A 27,566-nucleotide genomic window follows, 5' to 3' on the forward strand; every position below is an offset into this window, starting at 1 on the left:
ATTGTGAAGAGCCAGCTTCCCCCTACTTGTTCGAGGTTTCTCTCTTCATCTGTCTATTTTTACTATTGTGTGTTTCATCATGTATTTATTTATTTCTAACAGTCATTTAAAAAAAATTGAGTTCCAAATTCTCTCCCTCCCTCTAGTCCCCCCCCCCTGCCAATTGAGAAGGCAAGCAATATGATATCAGTTATACGTGTGAAGTCATGCAAAAGCTATTTCCATGTTAGTCATGTTGGAAAAAAAAACAATAAAAAACAAGAAACATGAAGTGAAAAAGCTGTGCTTCAGTCTGCATTCAGAGTTCATCATTTCTCTCCCTGCAGGTGGACAGCATTTTCCACTGGGATTGTCTTGGCCCACTGGATTGACCAGAGTAGCCAATTCTTTCTTTGATCACCATTACTAAGTTGCTGCTACTGCATACAATGTTCTCCTGGTTCTGCTGACTTCACTTGTCTTTAGAAACACACATCTCTCTCAGAAACACTGGAACTAACTTCATCCTTTGCCCATCTCACTCAGCCTTCTCTCCATTTATCCAGAATCATGGCCCCTTCAGGCAGCTAGGTGGTGCCATAATGCGTAGAGCACTAGGCCTGGAGTCAGAAAGACTCATCTTCCTGAGTTCAAATGTGGCCTTAGATACCTACTAGCTGTGTGTCCCTGGGCAAGTCACTTCACCCTGTTTGCTTCAGTTTCCTCATCTGTCAAATGAGCTGGAGGAGGAAATGGTGAACCACTCCAGTATCTTTGCCCAAAAAACTCTACATGGGGTCATGAAGAATCAGACACAGCTATACAACAAAAAGATCCCTCCAATCTCAGATCAGGTGCCACATCTTGAATTAGGCCTTCCTTAATTCCCAGAGTTGTTAGTGCCCTCCTCCAAATAAAAATGTTTAAATATATATTTTATTTCCTTTCTATGTGTTTTGTGTGCTCTTTCATGTAAACCAGTTCTATCCCCTGTCCTCCCTCCTTGAGGGGGAGGGCTACTTGATTTTACTTTTTATTCTCATACTTCAGAGCTTAATAAGTACTTGTCAAATTAAATGTGTTGTCTATAATGAGCTCAGTGCTGATCTTATACATGCTATGGCTTCAAGGGATTAACATTTAAATGCTGAAATTACACCCAAGCATTTATCCCCTTTCCCTGCCAAATTGAATGTCTTGAGCCTAATGGATCAGCCTGGGTCTATGCCTGGGAGTTTAGTCAACTGACTGACCTACTATTGCCCTAATTTAAAGTATTTCACAGAAGGGAACTGTCAGCCAAAGGGCAAACCATGATATTTAAAAGGATCATTTGGATATCATCATACTCTCCAGGAAATCTCTGAAACTCAACTCTGCAGCCACCAGGTAGAGCTATTCTAGGCAGGTGGGGGCTACATGGTGCACAGAGCACTGGACTTGGGTGTCAGAAAGACCTAAGTTCAAATCCAGCCTCAGACACTTACTACGTGGATGACCCTGGTCCACCTTTGATTGTCTCAGTTTCCTTAACTGCAAAGGAGAGTCATAATAGTACCTCTCTCTTAAGGTTGGTGTGAGGATCAAATGAAAATATTTGTAACCCAGTACATAGTAGGCTCTTAAATTCATGTTCCATTTCCTCCTGATCCCCATTCAGCCTGCAGATAATTAACTGGCTTATCATATAACTGACCTTGAATCCTCACCAGTCTGAAGCTAACTGCCCCTGGAGATCCAGGCAGGCTAGAATCTGGCATGACTGTGAATCCTGTAAAGCCCCCCCCCCCCCATTGTAGGTTTCTGACTGGTCTGGCGCTTCATGTTTGTGATTAGAACAAAATGGGGCATTCATAGACCAATTTAACAGTTAACAAAAAGAGTTTTTACTTAGCAATAGCATGTTAAGGATCAGTAAGGATATAAAATTGGTTCAGATGTGTGGCACTCTGCCTCCACCCCCCACCTCCCATATTTGAAACAAGGCTGGTCAGCAGGGTGTGATTGAATCAATCAATAGACATTTATTAAGTGTCTACTATGTGTCAGACACAGCTAAACACTGGGGATACAAAAAGAGGCAAAAGACAGTCCCCTGCCCTCAAGGAGTTTACAATCTAATGGGGGAGACAACATGCAAATAAATGTGCACAAAGTCATATCCAGGATAAATTGGAAATAATCAAGAGAAGGAAGGCACTAGAATTAAGGAGGGGCTGGGGAAGGCTTCCTGTTGAAGGTGGGATTTTAGTTGGGACTTGAAGCCAGGGAAGTCAGTAATCAGAGTGGAGGTAGGGAGAAAGGCTGGATTTAAAGTCCTGAAGATGTCTTCCTGCTTCCAAGCCCAGTGCCCTGTCCACTTTGACACCTAACTGCTCTATATGCTTGGCACATAGAGTGCTTAATAAACGCATTAATCAATGAATTAACAAATTCATTCTAGATGATCTTTGATGTCCTGTACCTTTATAGTATTCAATGACAAATTTCCTCATGTTTTAAACAGGAGAAAGCTATTCTTTCTATTTGTATCACAGAGTTTCATAAAACCTTTTGTAAACAAGAAAAATCATCACAGAAATCAAGATTCACCAATGAAGGGGATAGCAGTTTCTTCACCCTTGACTCTTTGCCTATTTCGTTGCTCACTAGCACCACCGTGTGGACAGAGGAAACCTTCACAGTTGGCGACAAACGCTCAGCGCAGAGCTTGGCACCTGGTAGCAAGAGCTCAATAAAGGCTTATAAACAATTTTTAAAAATTTAAGAACTCTAACTGGGCTGCAGTAATTAACCACGTCTTGATAGACTGGTGATGAACTCAGTATGTAGAATAAGCTGAGATTTTCAATACGGCTAGGGTGAGAATTTGTTTGCTTGATTATGCACCTTGTCACAAGGGCTTTTCCTTTTCTTCTCAGTAGCAGGTGGATAGTGGAAATGGGAGGAAAACGCTTGTTAAAGAAACAACGTGAAAAGCGCTTATTGATTATCAACGAGACTTTTAAAAAAAAGCGGAACACAAGCAACTCAGCAGAGAAAGAATTGAAATGGAAGACTGGCTTCTGCGACTTAATTGCTTTGGGAAATATCCAGGTGAACTCTCTTTTCTGAAATTCACAATTAAGTTAAAAGGCCCAATGACTAAGGTATGTGTACGTGTTTCAGGAGTAGTACGTGGAGCACACAATGATGACTAATAACAACTTAATGGCCATTGCCTTTTCTTTTAAATAGTTAAAAGGGCGCCAGGACCAACGATCACCAGCTGCCCAGGTAACAAAAATTGTGCTTCCGAAATCTCTTGATGTCGATTCCGCACGAAAAACGACTGAGGATACCCCCGCCGCTCGACGTGTGCCATGCACGACAGAAGCCCTTTTTAACGCGAGCGTTATCGGGACTACGGCAGCGATACAGAGCGATACATTCTACAGTAAGAGTGAGTCATTCCTAGAGCTTCTTTCCGCCGCTTCTCAGTCTGTGGAGTATAGTCTTTCCTCTAAATGTTCGTGGATTCAGTTTCGAGGGGATTTGGAACGAAGTTTCCCCCCAACCCTCTTTTGAAGACAAGGACTGGTATGCAAATAGACGCGCTGATCCTTCTGGGAAGTCAGGGGCTGGCCGAGCTGTGGGACAGAGCGGGTGCGGATCTTTCAGGGCGGAGTCACCGGTGCGAGAAGAGGGTAGGCTGGGTCTGAATCCGAGGGCTTCTGATTTGGGCGCTGCTTTTCGCGAGTCCTGGAAGGAACTCTGTGGTCCAGCTCCCTCTCCTGCGATTGGCTGAAGAGCAACCCAAGAGGTGAGATAGACCTCTCATATGGCAAGCCTGCCCTAAGTTTGAACCCGGGTCCCCGGCTGCCTTCTAGCCCCGGCTTAAAACGCCACCTGCAAGAAGCCCTTCCCGATATCCTTGACTACCGGTGCCTTCCCTCCGTTGGTTGTCCCTAATTTACTGTCTATAGCTTTCACATAGATAATTGTTTCGTTGCATTCCCTCTGCTTAGCGTTCTGCCGGTCATAGAGTAGGTGCTTAATGTATGCTTGTTAACAACTTGGCTGACCGGGACTCCCGGCTCCCAGCGAGGTCTTCCAGCCTCTTCTTAACTACCAGTCTGTACAAGCCTTGAGTCCAGGCGATGACTGATAATTGGTGGGCAGCTTTGCGGAAAGATTTGTTAGAGGGCATTTGGAATAGATGTGAAGGATGGAAAGAGAGTAGCCTCTTACTATCACTCTTTTTTAAACTTCTCACAGTCTTTAGCGAATCTGAATAGCAAATATGAATAATATATAATTCTTTTGTCAAATGTAATTCAAAATCACAGTCTTTAATCTGAATAACGTAAATGTAAATTATATCTCATCTAATTTCTAATATATTAACAGCAGTATATTAAATGTGTTTTATATATAAATAAAAGTGATATAAATAACAAAAAAATATCTAAAAGCTTTCTTTAAAATCAAGTGCGTAAGAATAAAAGGATAAAGGGAGGCTAGATGGCGCAGTGAGTAAAAGCACCGTCCCCCACCGGTTCTGGCCTCTGACACTGAACACCCACACAAAAAAACTAGCCCCGTAACCGTAGGCAAGTTAACCCCAATTGCCCTCCAAAAGGCAAAAATAAATAAATACATAAATAAACAAATAAATAAAAGGATATATACAGAATTTTTTAAATAGTCCAACTAATGCACTTGCCCATTATTCTGAAGAGCTACCATGGGTTTGAAGGCTGTAATTATTAACTCCATTTTACAGATGAGAAAATTGAGGTTTAGAATTTGCAAAGGTCAGCACTGGCAAAGCACAGTGTCTTTCGGGCCTCACATCAATTGAGAGAAATGACAGATTTTCCATTTTACTGGAGAATAAACTGGTTGGCACCAACCTTGGGCCAAAAAATGTCTCCCTTAATCCAGTGACTGTTACTTAACTAAACTGAGAACACCAGTGTGCTTGCATTTCTTGGTATGGCAGGTGAAAGATAAAATGACTGACGAGTCAAAGGTTGGAGCTTCCAAGCTTATTGAATTTATAAAGCACCACATGCCAGTAGCCCAACAAATTGGGACCAAGCCCCTCAGCTTTGGCAATGGACACCAAATGCATTAAAATAAATTAATCAAGTAAGACCAATTAATTAAAAGAAAACAGCCAGAATACAAAATTAGGTGATCTGATTTCTAGTTGGAGGAAAGATTAGGGACTTTCCATGTCAGGAGGGAGAAAGTGAACAGGTGTGATTAAGGAACATGGAAACCATAACTGATTAGTATGGGGTCAGTTCTCAGATAAGACTTATGGGTTGCTTGAGATGTATAATTGTGAGCATACTTCTTTCATCAGTCTTTGGAGCTGACTCTTGTCAGCATAACCTAGGTCCTTAGTTAAGGGTCTCTAAGCAACAGGTAGTGGTCCAGTTTCCCAGCCAAGCAGGACTGGGTTCAAACAATGCGATAGTTTTCTCACAAGACAGAAATTGGGCTAGAACTATTAAATAGAAAGGGAACTAAGCTAGCTTCAGAATTGAGTCACAAGATGAAGTCAGTATGGTTCACCCAGTAGCCCAAAGGCCTTTGACACCAGTGGGACAGCCAGCCCTAGAACCCAGCTCAGTGTCATCTCTCCCAGCACTAACTCCTTAAGGAAGTTGCGTCAGGCAGTAACTGTGGTGCCCAATCACTATACTTCTCTCCCTTGACCACTTCCACTTGGGACTCTTCACAAATTCCACAAAGTCAGCACTCCTGTTTACTTCAACAAATATTTGTTAAATACCTACTGTATGCCAGCCAGGCAGCCTCTGTGCTGAGTGCCAGGGAGTTGGAGACAAAACAATTCCTACCTTCCAGGAGCTTTTAAGGCTCCCATATTTGCACGGAGAAGAAAATCCGATCAATTAACCAATTATTAAGCTAGGTATACCAAGGAAAAGCAAAAACAGTCTCTGCCCAAAGCAGCTCAGATTCTAAGAGGAGTTAGTGGGGGACTCGCATAGAGAAATACCCAGTGGAAGGAAGGGTATTAGATGATTTGTCACTTGCCCCTGCGGAGGACCAGGAAGGGCCTCCTGGAGGAATTGGAGCTAAGTCTTAAAGGAAACCAGGAATTCTAAGAGTCTGAGCGGGGAAGGAGAGTGTTCTAGGCATGGAGCCACAGCCAGGGCAAAGGCACAGAGGTGGGAGATGTACTGTCATACCTAAGAACATCAAGGCAGCATTGTGGAGTATGTGTGGAAAGGAGCTGTAAGAATGTAAAAAAGCTACAGCGGTGGGAAGGGGCCACGAAGGGAAGGCACTAACGGGACGCATGCATACAATTAACAGAAGTAACTTCGGAGACACCGAAGCGGGGCAAACAGGCTCCTGGAGCACCCCCGGACCAGCAGAAGGGCAGGGGCAGGGAGGCTGGAAGGCTTCATTCAGAATGCAGGAACGAGCTGTCCTCCCCCAAGATGCCGTAAGCTCCTTGAGGGCAGGGGCTGTCTTTCTTTTCTGCACTCTCAGTGCTCAGGCACAGTGCGGGCTACAACGAAGGCGCTTAGTGTTTGCTGAGTTGAATTGAATTAATGAATGAATTTAGGTAGGAGGGGGCAGGGGGCCTCCAGCCGGCTCCCAGTGCACCCTCCACAGGCTCGCTCTGCCCCCGAAGCCAGAGCGCTGCGCCGATGGCAGCGAGGACCGAGGGCCCAAACCCTCAGGACGCTGCAGCTGGTGAGGCGAGAGCAGCACGGGACCGTAGCGTATAAAATACGCGCGTGCGCACGGCACCGATCACGTGGGGCCGGGGGCGGGCTCCTCTCGGCCCTGCGCGCATAAGACCCGCCCGCCCGGAAGCAGCTTTGGGCTTCCGGATCACGAGGCGGGGAGAGTGGTTGCCGGAAGTAGTCGCTGAAGGAAGCACAGTCGGACCCGGCAATTGAGAGTGCAAGTTTGTGCCGGCTGGGAGCCCGGAGATCATGGACAGATAAGACTTGGCTGTGGGTGAGTGCGGGGCCCGGCTAGAAACGGGGGCGGCGCGTCGGCGGGGGTCCGTCAGCCAGTCGTTTCTCCAGCGCCTGCTGTGTGCCGGGCAGTGTGCTGAGAGGTGGGAGGGGGGAAGGAAGGGGTGGCTGCGTCCACCTGGGCAGGACCCCCGTTGGGAAAGCTTGGGTCCGAGGAGATTGAGGGGCTGCGTCTGCTGTGTCTGGGGAGGACCGGCTACGGTGGGTAGGGGGTGTGGCCGGGGGGGCCATGGGAGTCAGGGAAAGGCTAGGTTTGACGTTGAGGGGGGAACCTTGTCTGCGGGAGAGACTGGTCCTGATGGGGAGAAAGGATCAGCGAGGGGGTGGGGCGTGTCAGACCGGGCTTGGATTTAGGAAAGGGGGTTGGGGTCTGGCCGGGAAGGAGTTAGAAGAGTGGGGCTGGGGTCTGCTGGGGAGGGGAGAAGGGACTGGCTTGGAGGCAGTCTAGTTCGTCCAAACCCTCTAAGACCAGCTTCCTCTGTTTGTGCCGAATTCAGATAGTTTTCCTTCTCCTTTGAGACAGCAAAGACTTAGAATAAGAAAAAGTGCATGGGGTCTTAGCTGCCAGAGGAGCAGCTGTGGAGAGACGCGTCCTGCCGCCCCACCTCCTCCCTCTGACAGTCAGTTATTGTGGGGTACAAATACATAAACAAGGCAATCCCGCCTCTGAAGGAACTTTTTAATTTGTAGGGGATAGAAGACGTGCACACAGACGTGCCGTGAAGCAGCTGAAGCCATGGATGCTTTAGGAAGGGCAGGCAGCTCAAAGGTTTAGGCAGGGAATGAGGGAGGGAGAAGTGTCCGTGGAGGTGTTGTGTCAACCGGTCTTTGATTGTTCTGGTTTGGAGATGAGAGAGAAAACATTCTAGGTGGAGAGATCAATGTGAGACAACCCCCAAAAGTGCAAGGTGTGTTCTAGAATCTTATAAAATACTAAAACTAAAATTACATTTTGACACAATAGATATATAAAGATAGGAACACACACACACACACACCCACCTTTCCCTTAAAAGAGTACTGACCCAGTCTCAAACACTTAAACTTAGGAAAGGGGGTTGGGGTCTGGCCAGGAAGGAGTTAGAAGAGTGGGGCTGGGGGGTCTGCTGGAGAGGGGAGAAGGAACTGGCTTGGAGTAAGACCAGCTTCCTCTGTTTGTGTGACCCAGGGTAAGTCACTTAACATCGGCAACCTCTGTTTTCCCACATTTAAACTGGGCATGATGATAACACCTACAGGGTTGTTCTTCGGAGCAAATGAGTTAACACATGTAAAGCCTTTTTTTTTCAAACTCTAAAGTGCTTTATAAATGCTAGCTCTTATTACAGTGCATTTCATTTCCTGCTTTTGAGGTTTACTGATCATTTGCAGAAAAGGTCAACTTAACTTTGATTACAATATGATACCATTTATTTTGTGATGTGTGGTTTGTTGCCTTACTGTTTGTTACATTTACATTGTTGTAGGCACTGAATATTATTTTGACTGTTTACTTCAGTTTATAACACCTTATGTAACTTTACATGTTTCTCTGATTTCTTCATATTTGTAATTACATAAGATGCAATTATATTTCATTATATTCATTTGCCATAATTTTGTTCATCTTTCCTCAATAATTGTGTATGCATGTACTGTATATGTGTGTACATATGTGTGTATATACCTATATATGTGTCTACCTATCCACATACAAATGTTTTACATCATAAGTCTCTCCCCATGCCAGTCCATCTTCCATTCATCTGTCAAAGTGATCTTCCTAAAGCACAGGTCTGAAGGTGTCACTTCCCTACTCAGTAAACTCCAGTGGCTGTCATCTACAAGATCAATATGATGTTCAAAGCCCTTCATGACCTGTCCCCTGCCTTGTACAGTCTTCTTATATCTTCCACATATCCCCTCCTCTGTATATTCTTTGGTCCAGTATCACTGGCCTCCTTGCTCTTCCACAAACAAGACACTCCATCTCTCAGCTCCAGATATTTTCTCTGGCTGTTCCCCATTCATGGAATTCTCTCCCTCCTCATTTCCTTTAGTTCTCAGCTAAATTCCTACTTTCTCTAGGAAATCTCTCCCGATCCCCCTCAATTCTAGTGCCTTCCTTCTGTTGATTATGTCCAAATTATGCTGTATACAGCTTGTTTGTTCAGACTTGTTTGTACATTGTCTCCCCCTTTAGATTGTGAGCTCCTTGAGGGCAGGGACTGTCTTTTATCTTTCTCTTACCCAGCATTTAGCACAGTACCTGGCATGTAGAAAATACATAATAAATGTTTATTGATTGACTGACAAAAACAAACCTTTTCTTAAATACTTTATTCCTGGCAGACTCAAATTGTGACTCTGGGGAAATGAATTTAATCTAGATTACAAGAAAGTACTTTAAAAAGTATGGGAAGACTGAAAATGAAATCATGTAAAGGGAAGAAAACAGAACCAAAGAGTATTCATTGACAACAACCATGTAATTAAGTCAACAAGGACAACAAATTGATGTTATACATATAGTAAAGGAAATCAGAAGAAATGGGGAAAACAAGGAATTTATGTTTATGTCAATATATACATTATAGAGTGGGATTGTCATTAAATAACAAACAGTTATAAACACAGGTGTAGCCATTTACGATCCTGTTTTGTTGGAACTTGCATGTTCTTTTTTTTTAAATGTTCTTCATATAATTTAATCCCTGTACTTATCAATAAAATAAAATTTGTGTGTATATGTATGTGTAATATATTAAATGTATATACACATTTCATATATATATATATTTTCTAAAAGACTTTAAATCCCTCTTGATCCAAACCCTGAAAATTTATAGTTTTAAAGTGGCAGTAACAGCAACAAGCATTTATTAAAGCTTTCTTATTTGTAGAGCATTAGCTAAAACATAGTCCCTATCCTCAGCTCATGGTCTAAGATACAAACAGTGATAATGTACAATATTATATGTGTTACCTGTGTGTTATATGGGCTTCAGTCCCTTAAATTAACATTTCTTTTTACTATTATGATTACTTTTTCCACACCTTTTCACCCCTCAAACTTTCCTTAGTTCTGTCTCCCTTAAACTGAGAATATTGCCTTATATTGCATTGAAAAAAAAATGAGGCCACCAAGAGCTCCCTCCTATTCCCTCACTTATTTCTCTCATTTCACTCAGACGCCTACTACTGCTGTCTCCTCCTTCGCCCCTGTTTCACATGAAGTGGCCTTCTCCTTTCCAAAACAAACCTCTCTACATACAGAAGTGATTCTGATTGCCCTCTCTATCATCTCTACTCTCTCACTAATCTTCAGTCTCTCCCTGTGTATCAGCAAGCACCCCAGCATCCCCAGGGTGACTGCCAACACAGGATCTTAGATCTGCTTTTCTAAAGGAAAGCAACTCAAAATGGGTTAACAATCTTGCTTTAATCAATTAAACATATCATTTACCTACTGCAGGGGAAAAAGGTCAGCACCCTGAACTTCAGAGTATACAGACAGAAACATTTCAAGCAGACAGGCCTCCGACTGTCCAACCATTACATCCATACCAAATCACAATTTCCAGAGAGGGAAGCATCAACATCTGGGTTTTCAAAGCTGGGGGGCTCTCAACGGCTGCCCAGAGTCTCATGTGGTCAAATCACACAACACTTCTCAAAGTGAGCCCCAAAACAAAGCCTCCCATCAGGGCTTATATAGCCTTCTCCTGGGTCAGAGAATGTCACAGCCCTCTTGACCCACTGCCCAATCACAAAGCACCAAGGTGTGGGCATTCCTGAAAAACAAGCCTCCCACCCCTGGCTCCAGGTGGACTTAAGCTAGGGGCAGGGAAGATCTTAAAAATTTACATTCCTGTAACACCGTTTATTGTTTTCTTCCCTGCTGCCTCCGAACCTCAGGACTCTTCCATCCTCAGAAAACTCTCACTTGGTCCCTCCATCCTTGCTAGCTACCATCTCATCTCTTTCCTTCCTTTGGTGGCTAACCTCAAGAAGGCCGACTGCAATAGGTACCGCTGTTTCCTTTTCCTTTCGAGGCTCTCTGCAATCAGGCTTCCAGCCTCATCATTCAAGCAAAACTGTTCTCTCCAGAGTCATTCATGATCTTTGAATCACCAAGTCTACTAGCCTTTTCTGTCCTCATCCTTCTTGACCTCTCTTCAGCCTTTGACACTGTTTTTGAGATTTTGGTAATACTCTCTATCCTAGCTATGCTTTGCTTTCTCCTTTGCTGGATCTTCATCCATGCTACGCCCGCTAACCATAGAGGAACATCAAGGCTCTGTCCTGGGCCCTCTTTTCCCTCTGTACTATTTCACTTGGTCACCTCATCATCTAGGTTCCCAGAGTTTCAAACATTATCTCTACATAGATGATTCTTAGATGTACAAGTCCAGCCCTTAACTTTCTACCAGTCTCCAGCCTTTCATCTCCTGCTGCCTTGTGGACATCTCAAACTGGATATCCTTTCTTAAAAGATAAAATGTCTAAAACTGAAGTCATTATCTTTCTTCCCACACCTTCTCCTCTTTTAATTTAATTTTTACTGTCAAGGATACAGCCTGGCTACCCCAGGCTGGCAGCTGAGACCCCGCATCTCCCATATCCAATCAGTTTTCAAAACTTGTCACTTCTACTTTGATAACATCTTCAGTATATGCCTCATTTTTAATTCTGACACTTCTACCATCATGGTGCCTGCCTTTATCACCTCACCCCTCGACTGCTGCAGTAGCCTCCTATTTGATCCCCATACCTTTAGTTTCTCCCCGTTCCAATGCATCTTATACTCATCTCTCAAATTGATCTTCCTAAAATGCAGGTCTGACCCTTATTCGGTAAACTCCAGTGGCTCCCTGTTGGCTCAAGGGTTGAATATAAATTACTCTCTTTGGTGTTCAAAGCCCTCTGTAACCTAGCCCTGTCCTCCCTCCAGTCTTCTTATCCTTCTCTCCCTGCACCAGAGACACTGGCCTTATGACTGTTTCCTAATGTCTCTAAATCCATCTCCTGTCTCTAAATATTTTCCCTGTCTGTCCCTCATGTTCTGAATGTTCCACCTCCCTAGCCCTACTTATTTACTTCTTTGTCTTCAGATCTCTGCTGAAAAGCTTCTTAGTCATCCTTAAACTTAGTGTCTTCCTTCAGAGACCGATCCCAGTGTACCCTGTCTAGATCTTGTTTGTACATAATTTGCATGTTTTCTCACATTAGACTGTAGGATCCTTGAGATCAGTGACTTTTTTTGGCCTTTCTTTGTATCCCCAGGTATTCGAACAATGCCTGGATCATAGTAGGCACCTAATAAATGCTTATTGACCAATTGATTAATTGCTCTCAACAAGCTTTGTGACTCACTTTACCCCTTCCCAGGTTCTCACTTGAGAATATTAATGTTTGCTCTTTATCTTCCCTTCCCTCTTTTCCTAACCCCTGTCCTAACGGATCTTCTATCTTGCCCAGGCCAGAAGCATAGTGGCCACTCATGAGTCTGGCTCCACAGCTGATTTACATGCAAGTTTGATTTGTTCAGTTTCAGACCTGAGCCAATGGAATCTCCTTAGACAGCCTGGTGGCCCCACCCTCTGTGGGGTTCACTATATTAATGCCTGACTTAATGTGGACACCCATTTGGCACTAAGATACTACAGCTCAGCATTCCCAAACTCAAGGGATCCACTAGCCTCAGCCTCCCCTAGAAGCAGGGATTACAAGCATGTACCATCACTCCAGCTGGTCTATGTTTTTCTAATAGTCCTTAATACCCCTTGGCATTATAGGACAGATTTTAGTTAACCCAACAACAAAAACCACAGTGGAATCAGGAAAATTCTTTGTGGAGAGCATCAAGCCATCCCTCCCTCTGGCTAGATCCCATATTCCCTGTAAAGCACATGACTCATGGTGCCCACAACTTCTTGCCATGCTGACTTTTTTCCCTTTGGACCTCTCTCAAGGACTAAATGAAACTGGTCCTTTCTGTTTCCTCTTCCACTTTCTTTTGTGACTCCCAATCTTAAAACCTAGCTTTGCCATTTATACCTCTTTGATGTTGGACAGGTCATTTGTCCTCTATAAATGCTTCATAGTTCAGTAAGAGGATTGGATTAGATGACTGCTGGGATCCTTTCTGGACACAGATATGTGTATAATTCTCTGATTTCTATATTCTCTCTTTCCCTGTAGTCCTTCCACATCTCCCCCTGGCATGGGCTCCTACATTCATGTGATGCCCTGTCAGTCCTTCTTTTGGGGGTGGGGAATGTAGAGGAATGAAAAAATAGAAAAGATGTGGTTCCTACCTCAAGGACCTTACAGTTCAGTAAAGAGATAATGTATCCATAAATATTACATCAGATCTGGGATCTTTTAAATATAGACAATTCTCTCCATCAAGCAGATTGCAACTCATCCGTTTTTGCCCATCTTGTCACACTAACCCTCCCATGAATCCCCAATGGGGGGCTCCATCCAGTCGGTAGGACCTTGGTGTTTTCTTGACTTTCTGTGGATACCAGTGGAGCATGCAGGCTGTCCATCAGTGTCTTTCACTTTTGTTCTGTGACCAGCCCATCTATTTTTCTGCCATTGTGACATTTGAAGCATAAAAAAGGAGATATTCAAAGAAATGCTCATATTATCCCGTGTTTGAGGATGTCTTCAGGATCAGCAACATAGAAGCTATCTTTATCATCATCATTAGAAGAAGAAGAAATATCATTAATTTTTGGGTAAAATATCCTTAAGACTCTTACCTTCAGCAAGGAAATTGAAGTTTGCCAAACTGGTTGTGGCTTCTTGGCATTCTTCTGAAGGACAACAAAATGGGAAACAAAGAGATGGAATGTACAGGGTGGCTCTTTAAGAACGTAAAGAGGCTGGCGGCTAGGTGTCTCAGTGAATAGAGCACCGTTCCTGGAGTCAGGAGGACCTGAGTTCAAATCCAGCCTCAGACACAACACAAAAACTAGCCGTGTGATCTTGGGCAAGTCACTTAACCACAATTGCCCTCCCCCCCCAAAAAAAAAGAATGTAAAGAGTCCACATTATCGGAATCTCAGAAGACTCAGCTAAGAAGTTTGAAATTCATTGATTTTCGGGAGGATTCTGGGAAGATGATAGAGTAGGTCAGAAAATTCCAAGCTCTCAAGATTTTCCTTCACAAAAGAGTTAAAATAGCACCTTAGGGTGAACGAAGTGTGGGTGGAGATAAATAAGAATAGGGGCATTACCTGGGTCCTCCTGGGATAATTTGAAAAGATCCGAAGAAAAATCACAGATGAGGTTTGGTCTGGGTGAAGAGTAAGCCCCTCCAAGTCTAGATTCTGTTTTAACCACAAGCAACAAGTCCTGGGGTTAGTTGGTTTGAGAGACTGCCTCGGCCCCAGCCACTGCAACTTCTACCTCAGGATGGTGAGGGGAGTTGGGCATTTGAGACCAGGAGGATTGAGGGAATCTCTGCTGATAAAGAACGCCAAACCCAGCTGTGCTGCAGAGAGCAGCAGGGGCAAGAAGGAGCCAGCACATGCCCAGTGAGTGCAGAGGCAGTGGGGTAGAAAGCCCCTGGCTGTGGGCACTTACAGGAGGTGGGAAGTTTGGCTTTAACTCCAGGCTAGAGGGAAGAACTGAAGATCTGAGGCAAGAGACACCATTTCCCATGCCCCAGGGCTAGAGGTGATTACAAAAATTAAGCTATTACCACAAAAAAAATGCACAGGTAAAGGAGAAAGAATCCAGTCATAGAAAGCTGTTATGGGAATAGAGATGACCAGGGTTCATCTTCAGAGGAGCATATTGAAGAAACCCACAAAGAGTAACATAAAATGGACACCTGCCCAAAAAGAATTCAAAGAAGATTTTTTTTTTTTTAAAGAAATTGGGGTTAAGTAACTTGCTCAAGGTTACACGGCCAGGTTTTTCTGCATGGGTGCTAAGTGTCTGAGCCCGGGATTCGATCTCCAGGTCATCCTGACCCTGGAGCCGGAGCTCTTACTCGCTGTGCTACCTGGACCCCCCCAAAGAAGATTTTTTAAGACTTTAAAAATCAAATGACAGAGATGGAGGAAAAACTTAAAAAAAAAAAAAAAAGAAAGAATAATCCAAGAAAAACAAGGGTATGAAAGGAAAGTCAACCAATTAGAAGAGGAGAGCCAAGGGGCGGCCAGGTGGCACAGTGAGTAAGAGCACCGGCCCCAGAGTTGGGATGACTTGGGATCAAATCCGGGCTCTAATACTTAGCACCACACCCAGAAATAACTGGCCGTGTAACCTTGAGCAAGTTACTTAACCCCAGTTGCTTTAAAAAAAAAAAAAGAATAGGAGAGCCAGAATCTTTAGGAAGAAAACAACACCTTGAAAATTAGAATTGGGCAGAGTGAAGCTAGCTAAATTATAAGAGATCAAGAAATAATTAAAATATGAATAATGAAAAAAATAGAAGAGAAAGTGAAACATTTTATAAGAAATTCATTGATTGTCTTTTGCAGATTTAATATGTACATAAAGTTAGTGCTGATGAAAAGAGAAAATGGGTGCATGGTAAATTTGGAGGTAACTTTGACAAGATTTGTAAAGGTAGTTGAAGATGTTGCCAAACTTCACAGAACAAATCTTTGTTTGATTTGTTCATGTTGTATACTGTGTTTGTCATCCACGATTTATATGCAGGTCAAATCTTGTCATGATGGAATCTATTAAAGAAAAAATATGTAACAAATTTCATTTTTTTGTACTGACACACATAGCTTCATCTAAGTGTTTGAAACATGAGCCTAGAATCAGAAAGAAAACACTGGCTTTTTTCTCTAAAAAGGATCTTTCAAGTACCTATGGCGTTTGTCATGGAGTCAGTAGAGTTTAAAAGAAGCATGTCTACGTCGATCTCCATTGGTTCTCTGGCCAATTAATAGCTTTTTATAAAACGCTTCTTTATTATTACTTTACTACCTCAGACTATGTATCTCAGCAACACAGATTACAACCTCTCTACCTGTTTGTACAGTCTTCATGAGTTGTTGTGGTTAAAAAAAATCTCAGAGTGGGAAGGCTCCTTAGAGGCTATCTCATCCAATTCACATTTGGACAAGACTGGTCCTTGGACAGCCGACAGACACATAGTGCATCATGGGGCCTATTCGGGTAGCCTTTCCACTGGCATAGCCCCCGTGAGCCCACTGCTACAGGGAAGCAGCAGCACCTGCCTGTATGGAAACAGTCATCATTAGCAGTCCATAGGAAGCAGGTGCTGAGAGTTGAGACAGCAGAATGCATTCTTTAAAAAGGGACACATTAAAGTTGTGGTCAGGGAAAGGACACAGAGGTGTGTGTGTGTGTGTACACACACATACATACATAAACACACACTCCTAAGGGTTTGCCAAAGTTCTGAAAGGATTGGTCTGATATTGATCCCAGCCCCAAGATCCTGTGGTTGTACAGCTAGACAGCACATCCCCACCTATTGGTAGGCTGCTGTCAGTTTCATCTGCTCTGAGCTCATTCCTAACAATAGACATTTACCCTTCCAGGAGCTGGTGGGCACCCCTGGCAGCAAGCCTTAGTAATCCTGGCGTCGTGTGGCCAAGTGGGCCGTTTTTTCTGGGTGCTCAGTAAGGACAAGCAGCCTCCACTGCCTCCCCTCCCTCTGGCTAAGACCTGACAGCCTGAGTTCTGACATAGGAGGAGGGGGCATTTGGTGCCAGTTGTTTGCTTTCAGAAAGATTTAGGCAATGGCTGCTCCTCCTTTCACCGGGCTCACAGCGGTTGCTGATGTAATTAAAGATCTAGACACTCAGATAGCTGTAAGTAAGCTGATTAATGTGACCATGGCCTCTGTGGCCAAAGTTTTTGAGTGTGCACCATCTTGTCATGCTAACAGGCTCAGGGCCATTTTTAAAAGGCTGATCTGGCACCTTAAAGATTAACAACAAAAACCTAAATTGCTCTTGATGATAAAAGATAACTTACTCTTAAAATTGTTAAGCTTTGTGCTTGTTGGACGTAACTGCATTGAGTGTGAGTGCATGATATGGTATGTTAGTTAACATGGATTACTAATTTCTGAATCATTGGGCCCTGCTGCTATCTGCAGAGGTGGTGATGGTGTATATGTGGAGTTTCTTTTTGGTTGTTTGGATTTAATACACATTTTTTTCCCAAATGATCCTATGTCTTTACCAACTATTCTGTTTTCATATAAACCTCAGAAATATCTTACTCTTTCCAGTCAATGTCTATATATGATTCTTTGATCCATTTGCCTTCTTCCTGTTCTGAAGACTATTTCAGATAGGCGGTAAAGGAGAGATGGTTTCCAGATGTCACGTAAAAGCTATGCATTAGTTTCTATCTCCATTTTTATAATCAAAGGTCTCAACTTGTGACTATTTCAGATAAACTCAGGTTCTGAAAAATCTAGCAAACGTGCAGTTTTTTTCAATGTCCACCTTTTGTTACTGATGCTTCTGAAATATATTTTTATGTTTTCTTTCCCCAGTTGATTGGCCTCGGTCCCCACAATCCCAAAAAAAAGCAGGACCTTGACAAGCTCCATGAACTGAAGGCCAAAGCCCGGCAGATTATGAACCAGTTTGGCCCCTCAGCCCTGATCAACCTCTCCAACTTTTCATCCATAAAACCAGAACCTTCTAGCACCCCGCCTCAGGGGTCTATGGCCAATAGTACCACAGTGGGAAAGATGCCAGGCCCCCCAGGGGCAGGGGGGCGTCTTAGTCCAGAAAGCAATCAGGTATCAGTTGTCCTTTTATCATGGGCTTCTGGGAGCTTTGGTGAATGTTGTGCTCTATATTCTTATTTCTCTGTGATAAAGGGAATGGACACAAGCTTTGGGGTAAATTACTAGGAAAGAATAGGATAAGGATATTTGAGCACAGTGAGCTATAGCCTTCTCCATTTAGTTACATATTTTCTCCAACCCAGCCACTGTTCTTAGACCTGATTGGCTATAATTAAGCACCTCCTATGTGACAAATGAGAGGCAGAAGTGTGTAGTAGATAGAGAGAGGGCTGGCCTTGGTCAGCACCAGCTGGGGTTAAGTGCTGCCTCTGACACTCCAGCTGTGTTACCCTGGACAAGTCACCGCTCTAAAACTATGAATGGCAGAATAGTTGCCCATGAGCATTGGTGGAATAAGTGTCTTATGGGAAACAAGTCTTTACACAAATGAAATTAAAGGTCCAGACCACAAAAGGGAGAGTATGTTAGGCACTAGGGATACAGAAACAGGGTAGCCCTCATCCTCAAGGAGCTTAAGAGCCTATAACTTATACACAGATTAGGTACCGAATGATTTGGGAGAAGGGGAAGAGCTGGAGCAGCTGTGGGGATCTGAAGAGAGGGTCCTGAGGCTGAGCTTGAGTGAGAGCGGGGGATGAGGAGGGAGGATTTTCTAGTCACGGGGCACAGTCTGTACGAAGGCACAATGTCATGGGCAGAAAACAAATAGGCTGACTTGACTGGAAGGGAGGGGGAGTCAGAGGTAGTCTTGAGAAGTAAACCTGGAAAAGGAAGGGCTGGGAAGAAGCATTCACACAGGCCCTGCTGTGTGGCAGGCACCACACTGAGCACATTTTTACGGTTGTCTCATTTGAACCTTACAAGGTGGATGTCATTATTATCCCCATTTTACAGTTGGGGACACTAAGGCAAACAGAGGTTAAGTGACTTGGCTTTTGTAAATAAAACATCTGAGGCAGGATTTGAACTCAGGTCTTTCTGACTCCAGGCTCAGCACTCTAGCCACTGAGCCACCCAGCTGCCCCAGAGGAGGTGGACAGGGTTGTAGATTTAGAGTGAAAAGGCCCTCTGACATCATCTAGTCTAGCTTCCCTATTTTATAGATGAGCAAATTGGGATCCAGAGAGGTTACTTGGGGTCCTAAGGTCATAAGTGGTAGGCACCTGAGTCCGGATATGAACAGTTCTTTATCTCCAGGTCCAGCATTCCTTCCACTGTTGAATTGAATTTTTACTTATTTTGTTAAATGTTTCCAGTTGCATCTTAATCTTGTTCTGCTGCACTGGGAGTTTGAGGAATTCCAAGTTTGATACCCCTGGTGGATAGAATGGGTTGAAGAGTGGGAAAGTATTCTAGTTAACCCAGGTGTGAGGCAGGAATCAAGGGAGCAGCATCTAATGGAGGGACAAATCTGAAACACATTTTGAAGGAAGAATCAGTAGAATTTAGTAATTTGAAATGAGAAAATAGAGCAGATGAATCAAAGATGAGATCCCCAGAGTTTCCAGTCTGCATGACTGGGAGAAGGGCAGGATCATTGATCTGAAGGGCAGCTCAGAAAGAAAGCCCTTTGTGCAGGGAATAAAAGGTCAGGTTTAACTATAAACCTCCCCCTGGTCTACAAAGCCAGGAGGTGGCTGTGGGGCCAGTGGAGGGCAGCAAGCAGCATTTAGATGGTTCCTAGGTGCCTTTGTCTTTGGAGGGTGGGCTGTCCTTGGGCATTTCTGCAGTCCCCAACTTCTCAGAATCTTCACACCTTCCTGGTTTAACATTTCTCCAAGTGTGCAAAGGCTTTACTCTCCTTTCTACCTGCTCTTCCTCAGGTGTGCTCCTGCCAGAGCCCGGTGCTCCTCAGAAGCTGTTTGAGTTGGTTCTGACAGCTGGAGGTGTCTCACCAAGGTCCTGTGTATGGAGGTTTACCTTGGAGCCTTTGTATTGCTGGGCAGACAGCTAAAGGGCAGAATTTATATTAACCATGTGTTTAACTCTCATCACAAATTGACCTGTTTATTCATTTACCTAAAGCATGGCTAAGAATTCTCCCTCTTCACTAGGTTTTGACCAAGAAGAAATTACAGGACCTGGTTAGAGAAGTAGATCCCAACGAACAACTGGATGAAGACGTGGAAGAGGTAGGGAAAGGGGTGCAGGTGGGGTGAGCAGCCTTGAGTACGGCCATACCTGTCAGGTCTCATCCAGCCCTTCGACCCCATCTGAGAATTCCTTCTCTTGTACCCCTGATAGGTGGTTATCCAGGCTTTCCCCCAGTGATGAAACAGCTCCCTATTTCACACAGCAGCTGTAATTGATAAGAGTTTTTCCTTAGAATGAGCCAAGATTTACCCCCAACCTCTTTGGCATTTGAAGAAATTAAAGCCCAGAGAAAAGCAGTTTTTCCACCAAGGTCACCAAAGTATTAAGTAACAGAATCAGGTTTCAAATTCCCATCCTCTGCCTCCTGATCCTTTCATTATACCATGTTTTCCTCTCTTTTAAATGGTACCCAGTAGGAGATCCACAGGAGAGAATGACCGAGAGGTAGGGGCCAGAAGAGCTGGAGGGGAGGGTGCCCTCCTGTGGTGAGCGAAGCTGATCACATAGAATGTGTGGAAATGAAATAAGCCAGACTTAGAGCCTCCAGGCTGAGCATGGAGACTGCTGTCATCTTTGCCCTTTGTTTCCAGGCTGAAGCATGACACCAGGGGAAATCCAGGTGACTAGTGAGGCAGTTAGTAATTGAGCATGACTCCAGACAACCAGGCTGACCAGTATTTGTTTCCCAATTGAATTTTGACTAGCTGTATAGCCTTCATGGTGACTCACCCTCACAGTACTTTTCTTGGACTTATATATGTGTGCAGTACCTGATCAGGTATTAGTCTATTCCTCCACCAGATGGGGAACAGCAGACCCAGGAGTGGATGAAAACTGGTGGGCATCCAAAGAGGGTAGAGTTGGGGGCACAAGTAGTTCAGCAAATGCCATTCACCCCCATTGGCTCATGAGAATAGCAGAGTAAAGGCCTGGTCAGGCCATGGCCCCACCCCCTGCTAACAGGAATCCTGTCTGACTCAGGCAACTGTTCCTGCCAGTCACCCATCTGCCACTGGGGTTTAAGCCAGAGCTCAATTGTGGCCTGTTTTCCTGCCATCCCTCCAGATGCTACTACAGATTGCTGATGACTTCATCGAGAGTGTAGTGACAGCAGCGTGCCAACTAGCCCGGCATCGAAAATCTAACACTTTAGAGGTCAAAGATGTCCAGCTGCATTTAGGTGAGTGATGAGCATGCTCTGGAGTAGCTGCTGCAGATCTGTGACGAGAAGGCCTGGGAATGCCAGGACAATGGCTTGAGACACCGTGATGTGGTTCAACATCGAAAGGGTATGGGAGGAAAGAAGCCCCAAATTCCCCTGGGAGAAACAGCCAAGAGAAGAAAGTACATCCCCTGGTTCTTGGGTTGGAAGACCTGAATTCAAGTCCTGACTCTGATATTTACTAGCTGGGGGTGAGGGAACCTCTCTGAGCCCCAGTTTCCTCATTTGTAAAATGGAGCTGTTAACTGGTGCTTAAGACTTAACAGAGTTATGATCCAGCTGGCTCAGTATGGAGGGAGGTCACTGGATGGAGAGTCCCTTAAGACCTGAGTCTGGCCCTAGCTCCATCATTTGTCACCTGGGTCATCTTGAGCAGGGCAATTAAGCTCTCAAGGTCTTATTTCTTGTAAAACCAAAGAGTGGATTGGTCCTTCTAGCCCTAGAGCCTATGAAGAAGACATAGGCCTGCCCTCTGGGAGTTTGTGCTCTCATAAGTGAACTGACATCTGCTTAAATAGCCATAGCACCAGCTATAATGGGAAGGTCCAGCTCAGAGCTTTGGTCCGAAGAGGAAGGTATCATTTGGAGTGGGAGGATCAGGAAAGGTTTCCTCAAGGCGGTAGGAGCTGGTGGATTAGGGACCAAAGGGAAAGATATTTGAGCAAATATTTGGATGTGCACAGAGCATTTTCAGAGCTTGGCAAGGAGTCATTTTGGTTAGAGTGGAGGCTGTGCAAAGTGGGATATTGAGGCCTAAGTGTGAAGGTCCTTCAAAGCCTACCCTGTGCCAAAGGTCACCATCTCAGCCTTCATCAGCTTGCTTTGTTGCTAGAGAGATAGGACACATGAAAATAATAATCATCATCACAACTGTTTTTAGCTGTTTAAAAAAAACTGGCTGAAAGGAGTGACTTTAGAGACCCAGAAGCAAGTAATTCACACAGTATGGCCCCTAGGCCAAGGCTGAGCAGGAGAAAGTCCCTGTGGGTGGAGGTGTGGGAGGTGCCTTCTTTAAGCTTCAGTAACAGCAGCAAGTAGTAGTGCTCTTCTCTTTGCCAAGCAGTCATGTCCCACCCCCCACCCCATGCCTGCTGAAGTGTACTTGATTTACACAAAAGCCCACGTCTGAAAAAGTCCTGTTTAAGTCAGTGATAGGAATTAAAAACTGGCATGAGCTGTTCTCATTTAGGAACCCTGACCCTAATCCAAGAATTTTTGTAAGTGAATCATGCCAAAGTTTTGTTTTGTTCCTCCTACCCAGTCCCAAGCACCTAGAACTTCAAACTACAGGTAGACCTATTTATTTTCTAGAAGTTATCCTATTAAATATTAAAACCATTTCTTATTCATTCAGCAGCTAGGTGGTGCAGTACATATAAATGCTTCACTAATGCAGTGTCAGGGATTTCAAGAAATTAGTTCATAGAATTCTAGAGTATGGAAGGTGGAAAGGGACCTAAGAGACCATGTAATCCCATCCTTTCTTTTTATAGAGGAAGAAGCCCAAGGCCCAGAGACTAGCCTAGAGCAGACACTTCATTATGCTCTCTTGTGGTTTACATTAATACACTGGACATCAGTCATTTCACCAGCCACACAAGTCCCTGGTTTCAGCAGGAGACGATTTCTGTTCCTCTGCCTGGTCCCACTTTTTCTGCATGTCTCTCTGCTCCAGGCACCTTGGTCTGGTCAGCACCTGGCCTCCACTCCCAGTCTGCTCTCTCCTGCTGCTCTCTGCCTGAGTTAGTGAGGGGCTGAAAGCCTACTTCAAGGCGTGCACCCAGACTTCGCTCCTTCCTTCTCTTTTTCTCCACCAGGCTCTTCTGCCTGCCCTTTCCCAGAAGGAAATTCCTTCAAGGTCAAAAGCCTCCAAATCCTGGGGAACTCTAAGTGATGTGTGCCCACAAGCAGCATCCCCAGCCCCACATCCCTTCTCAACAACCAGCTTCTCTATGGCCACATCTGTGTGGGAGGGGCATTTTCACCAGGGTTACATTTGTTTTCTCATCTGTAACATGGGCGTGATAATAGTTTTAAACTATCCCACAGAGATGTGGAAAAAGCATTTTGTAAATACTAAAAACAGGCATCGAAGTGGCACAGTGGATAGAGCCAAGCCAGGCCCAGAGGCCTCAGACACAATAACTGTGTGACCCTGGGCATGTTGTTTAGCCCTATTTGCCCCAGTTTCCTCATCTGTAAAATTAACTGGAGAAGGAAACTGCAGACCACTCCAGTATTTGCCAAGAAAATCTCAGTTGAGGTCAGGAAGAGTCAGACACCTAAAGACAACGGAACGATAACAAAATCCTGAAAAGCTTACGTCAGTGTGAGCATTTATCATATGTGCTAGGATCCGAAAGGTCCATGTGAGTGAGTTAACTGTGGGACCTCGGTCAAGCCACTTAACCGCTGTCTGCCTCCGTTTCCTCATCTGGGAAGTTTGCTGTGAGGATCAAATAAGATAATAATTGTGAAGTGCTTTGCACACTTAAAATGACACAGGAGTGCCGGCTGTTATTAACTGTTAGATATCGCACGTTCGCTGACGCTGGGGCCATACTAGGCGTTGTAACCACCCAGCACTTCATTGAGTTCATGTCCACAGGCTTGTGGACTTTGAGCTGGAAGAAGGGCCCTGGTGGCTGTCTGTCTGCCTTGTCTTTGTTTGCCCATGTTTAGCCCAGTGCCTGGCACAAAAGAAGTGCTGTACAGATGCTTGTTGATTGATAGCCCCTCATTTCATAGCTGAAGAAGCCTAGGTTCATAGAGGGCAAGTGACTTTTCCAGTGTCATACAGGTAGTAAGGGACAGAAGTAGGGTTTGAACCCAGATCCTTGGACCCCAAAGCCCAGTGCTCTTTCTGCTGTTCCACGCTGCCTTGAAAGGAAAAACCTTCCTAAAGCAAATCCTGTTATGAAAGTGCACCTGCATCCAGTGCAAATTACTGGTCAGAACAAGATCCAAAAGTAGGCCCTGAGCTCCTGAAGTCAGCGCAGTAAGTCTACGCACGTGACCAGACAGCCTGGTGCTCTACAGACCTGGTTCTCTGGCAGCCCTCTCTCCTCAGGCTGGCTTTGAATTGACACAGCTGCAGGAGGCCAGGTCACTGTCCCCCCACCTCCACCTCGGTGTTGAATTCAAGCCCTTCCACAAAGACTTTCTCTGACTTCCCAGCCCCCAGAGTTGTAATTCACACGGCTCCTCATACCTTGCATAGGCTTTGCTCATACTTGTTTGCATATTTTATGTCACTTTGTATTGTTTATCTTTTTTTTCACTTTTTAATTTAATTACGTTAGTGTTTTTTAAAATTTGAGTTCCAAATTCCTTCCTTTCCTGCCCTTTCCCCATCCATTGAGAAGGCAAGGAATATATCAGTTATATGTGTGCAGTCATGCAAAATACATTTCTGTATTAGCCATGTTGGGGGAAAAAAGGGCAAAGAAAATAGTTTTTAAAAAGTTTTGTCCTTCACTTTGCTCTCAGAGTTCATCAGTTCTTTCTCTGAGATGGAGAGCATTTTTCAGCATGGGTCCTTTGGAATTGTCCTGGATTGTTATATTGGTCAGAGTAGCTAAGTCTTTCATAGTTGGTCATTGCTCACTTCCCTAAGTCTTCCCATGTTTTTCTGAACCTATGCTGCTTATTATTTCTTATAACACAATAGTATTTCATCCTAATCATAATCTCCTCAGCTTCCAGTTCTTTACCATCACAGAAGGAACTGTTGTAAATATTTTTGTACATGTATGTCCTTTTCCCTTTTCTTTGGTCACTTTGGGATACGGATCTAGTAGCAGTATTGTTGGGTCAAAGGGTATGCACAGTTTTAAGCCCTCTGGGTGTAGTCCCAAATTGTTCTCCAAAATGGTTGGACTAGTTTACAGCTCTGCCAACAATGCATTAATGTACCTATTTTTCCGCATCCACTCCAGCAATTATTTATCTCTTTTATAATTTCTCATAAACCTCATAAAGGCAAGGATCATTCCTTGTCCATGTTTTGTATGCCCCCTAGCACGTAGCACTAATTGGTTAGGGACAAAGTGAGGAGGAGTGAGCCTCAGTGATTGAATGGATACAGAAGAACTAAGGACAATAAAAAGGATTTTTTAAGCTATATTGGGGAAAAAGAGGAAAATCACAGAATGGACGGGAGCACTGCTCATGGTAGAGCAGATGGTAAGGAAGGACAGTGAAGACAAAGATGCCCAGCTCTCCTTTGACTCTTGTTTTCTATGCCAGGGAGAGCAGTGTTTGGGCTGGCAAGGACCCAACCAAAGTAGCTCACAGGAGCTAAAACCCCAGCTACCAGGGAAAACCCCAAGCTGTCCTTGATGAAGCCCAGGGGAGCTAGCACATCACAGGCGTGGAAAAAAATGGGCAGCTATGACCTTGTCTAGGGGGCAGTGGGGGAGGGAGCAAGAAGCAGGTACTTACAAGTAAATCTTCTTGCCCCTATCTGGATTAAGGATGTGTGTATGGGTCTTTAACATGATTAGTTCATCAAAAGAACCTCTCAAACTTAAGGTAGACACATGGGGATTTCCAGTATTTTCCATCTGTCCCTTCTAGCTGCAATTCTATAGTCAGTAGTCAGAGACGTACCCAAATTTTATGTCTTCCTGCCATGGGAGAATGATGCACAGGGGATTGAGGACCAGGAGGAATCAGCAGGGCACCCAAGCAGGCTAGAGAAGTCTGGCCTCCTCTCAGCAGTCATGAAAGAGGAGGCCCTAACCTGCTTAGGTTTCAGGACGTCCTGCCATCCGCAGGCTTTCCACCCTCACCTCGGCATTCTTTTCTTCCAGAGCGCCAATGGAACATGTGGATCCCAGGTTTTGGTTCAGAAGAAATACGACCCTACAAAAAGGCCTGCACCACAGAGGCTCACAAACAGGTACCGAGCAGGGTGGGCAGCAAGAGAACAGAGGACAGGGTCAGCTAGATGGTGCAGTGAACAGGGCACCGATCCTGGAGTCAGAGGGACCTAAGTTCAAATCCAGCCTCAGGCACTTAACACTTACTAGCCGCGTGACCTTGGGCGAGTCACTTAACCCTAATTGCCCTGCTCTCCCCCTCCAAAAAAATAAAAAAGAGAAGGGAGGACAAAGCAGCTGTCTTCATGTCCTTTAGTCCCCAACCACCAAGATGGGCTGGTGCAGATGTGGAGCCCCTCATGGCAGGGTAGCCCATCCTGTGTCCCGTGGGGTCTGTTAGAAATGGTCCAGTTGGTGCCGTCAGGTTTATGTAAGACCCATAGCTGCAGAAACATGTGCTAGGCCTCCTACAGGTCTTCACTACTGTGAGACCTTGTTCCCAGGCCCAGGGTTTCCTCTTACCCAGTGAACAGGCCACTGTACCTCACTCTTGCCGCATAAGTAGCTTGAATGTGATCTTTCTTTCTCTTTCAGAGAATGGCCTTGATCCGCAAAACCACCAAGAAATAACCCATGGGAGGGGCAGGAAGAAGACCGCACTGCATCTGGAGACACCGGAGAGGCCTCCACAGTATCGCCTATGGAATTTTTTTTTATGCTTTAAAGAGAAGCATATATATTTTTATTAACAGTACAGCAATATCTATAGTGACTGAGGAGACCTGCCAAAAAACCTCGCCATTATATGGTCCCAGTTCCCTTCCCTTTGACTTGCCCTCAGAAGGGAGCAATGTATCTCAGCCCAAAGGAGGTTTTATTTGTGGTTTATCCTAAGTGGTTGTCCAGGGGCCAGAGAGCATCCTGGCCTTGTTTGGTGCGACAGTAGAGGTTCCCCTTTCCCTTCTCTCCCCGTACTTTGTAACGTAAGTGTTTATATGAATATGACTTTGATTTGTTTTTCAAAAATAAAGATGTTATTAATCTAACAGTGCAGGGTACCCTGTCCTGGTGTATCCCCTTTGGGGATAAAGGAGTGAAGAGATGAGGAGGTAACAGGAGCCAGCTCTGTAGACAGCAGGGGGCAGTGTTCGTTTAGTTGAATTTCCAACTAGCAATCTCAGGACTTACTCCTAGAGTTTTCCAGTATTGTGTCCAAAAGCCAGTCCGATCACTAGTGGGGACAGGATGATGGTTTTGGTCCAATTATTCCAAATGAAATTGGTATCACCTAGTGAATTCTTCTTGCAGTAATATAGGCAGAAGACCACCATCCCCATCCTCCCATCCCACTCACCCCAAATTGGAAGAATCAGACCTACAGACAGCTAGCTGTTCAACTCTACCTAGAGAGATCACAGGCAGCTTGGGAAAGGCTGGTCAATCAAAATGCATGACCTCTCTGGAACTGATGGATCCCTGGGCCTTTCTCCTTTCCTGGGAGAGAACTCTGTGATGCTGCTTCTTCCACCACATGCATTTCCCCACCCCTGCCAACTCTGCTCATTCCTCCAGAAATTAATTGGTGTTGGAGGAAGTGTGGTCCAAAGGGAAGCTTCCAGGCTAGCTGAAGTTGCCAAACCCAGAGGCAAAGGCTCCCATAAAACCAGAGCCCCAGCTCCTCACCA

General features: G+C 44.7%; 1 protein-coding gene and 1 non-coding gene across 3 annotated transcripts; one reads left to right on the top strand and one right to left on the bottom strand.

The window, feature by feature from the left end:
- Positions 1–3,220: 3,220 nt before the first annotated feature.
- On the bottom strand, positions 3,221–3,363 carry LOC138154641 (U11 spliceosomal RNA). Its single transcript, XR_011166649.1, has one exon. It is a non-coding gene; the product is annotated as a U11 spliceosomal RNA (small nuclear RNA).
- Positions 3,364–6,805: 3,442 nt separating this feature from the next.
- On the top strand, positions 6,806–26,927 carry TAF12 (TATA-box binding protein associated factor 12). 2 transcript variants are annotated; one of them, XM_069078751.1, is made up of 7 exons: positions 6,806–6,969; positions 16,514–16,786; positions 17,482–17,733; positions 19,797–19,874; positions 20,902–21,016; positions 25,873–25,961; positions 26,476–26,927. In XM_069078751.1, exons 2-7 carry the CDS (start codon positions 16,715–16,717, stop codon positions 26,509–26,511), a joined length of 642 nt encoding a protein of 213 aa, XP_068934852.1. In that variant the 5' UTR covers positions 6,806–6,969; positions 16,514–16,714; the 3' UTR covers positions 26,512–26,927. The 2 variants fall into 2 exon arrangements, with proteins under 2 accessions (XP_068934852.1, XP_068934853.1); XM_069078752.1 differs by lacking the exon at positions 16,514–16,786 and having other exon boundaries at positions 6,808–6,969.
- The last annotated feature ends 639 nt before the right edge of the window (positions 26,928–27,566 follow it).

The sequence above is a fragment of the Petaurus breviceps genome, unplaced genomic scaffold (genome assembly GCF_028583685.1).
Source record: "Petaurus breviceps papuanus isolate PSGF00001 unplaced genomic scaffold, PetGlider_PUasm1.0 91041, whole genome shotgun sequence".
NCBI classification, from domain to species: Eukaryota; Metazoa; Chordata; class Mammalia; order Diprotodontia; family Petauridae; genus Petaurus; species Petaurus breviceps.

Coding starts and splice junctions, on each gene's coding strand:
- TAF12 (XM_069078751.1), top strand. CDS start 16,715: ATGGCTGCTCCTCCTTTCACCGGGCTCACAGCGGTTGCTGATGTAATT. Junction 17,734..19,796: donor TTAGTCCAGAAAGCAATCAG/GTATCAGTTGTC, acceptor CCTCTTCACTAG/GTTTTGACCAAGAAGAAATT. Junction 25,962..26,475: donor CCACAGAGGCTCACAAACAG/GTACCGAGCAGG, acceptor TTTCTCTTTCAG/AGAATGGCCTTGATCCGCAA.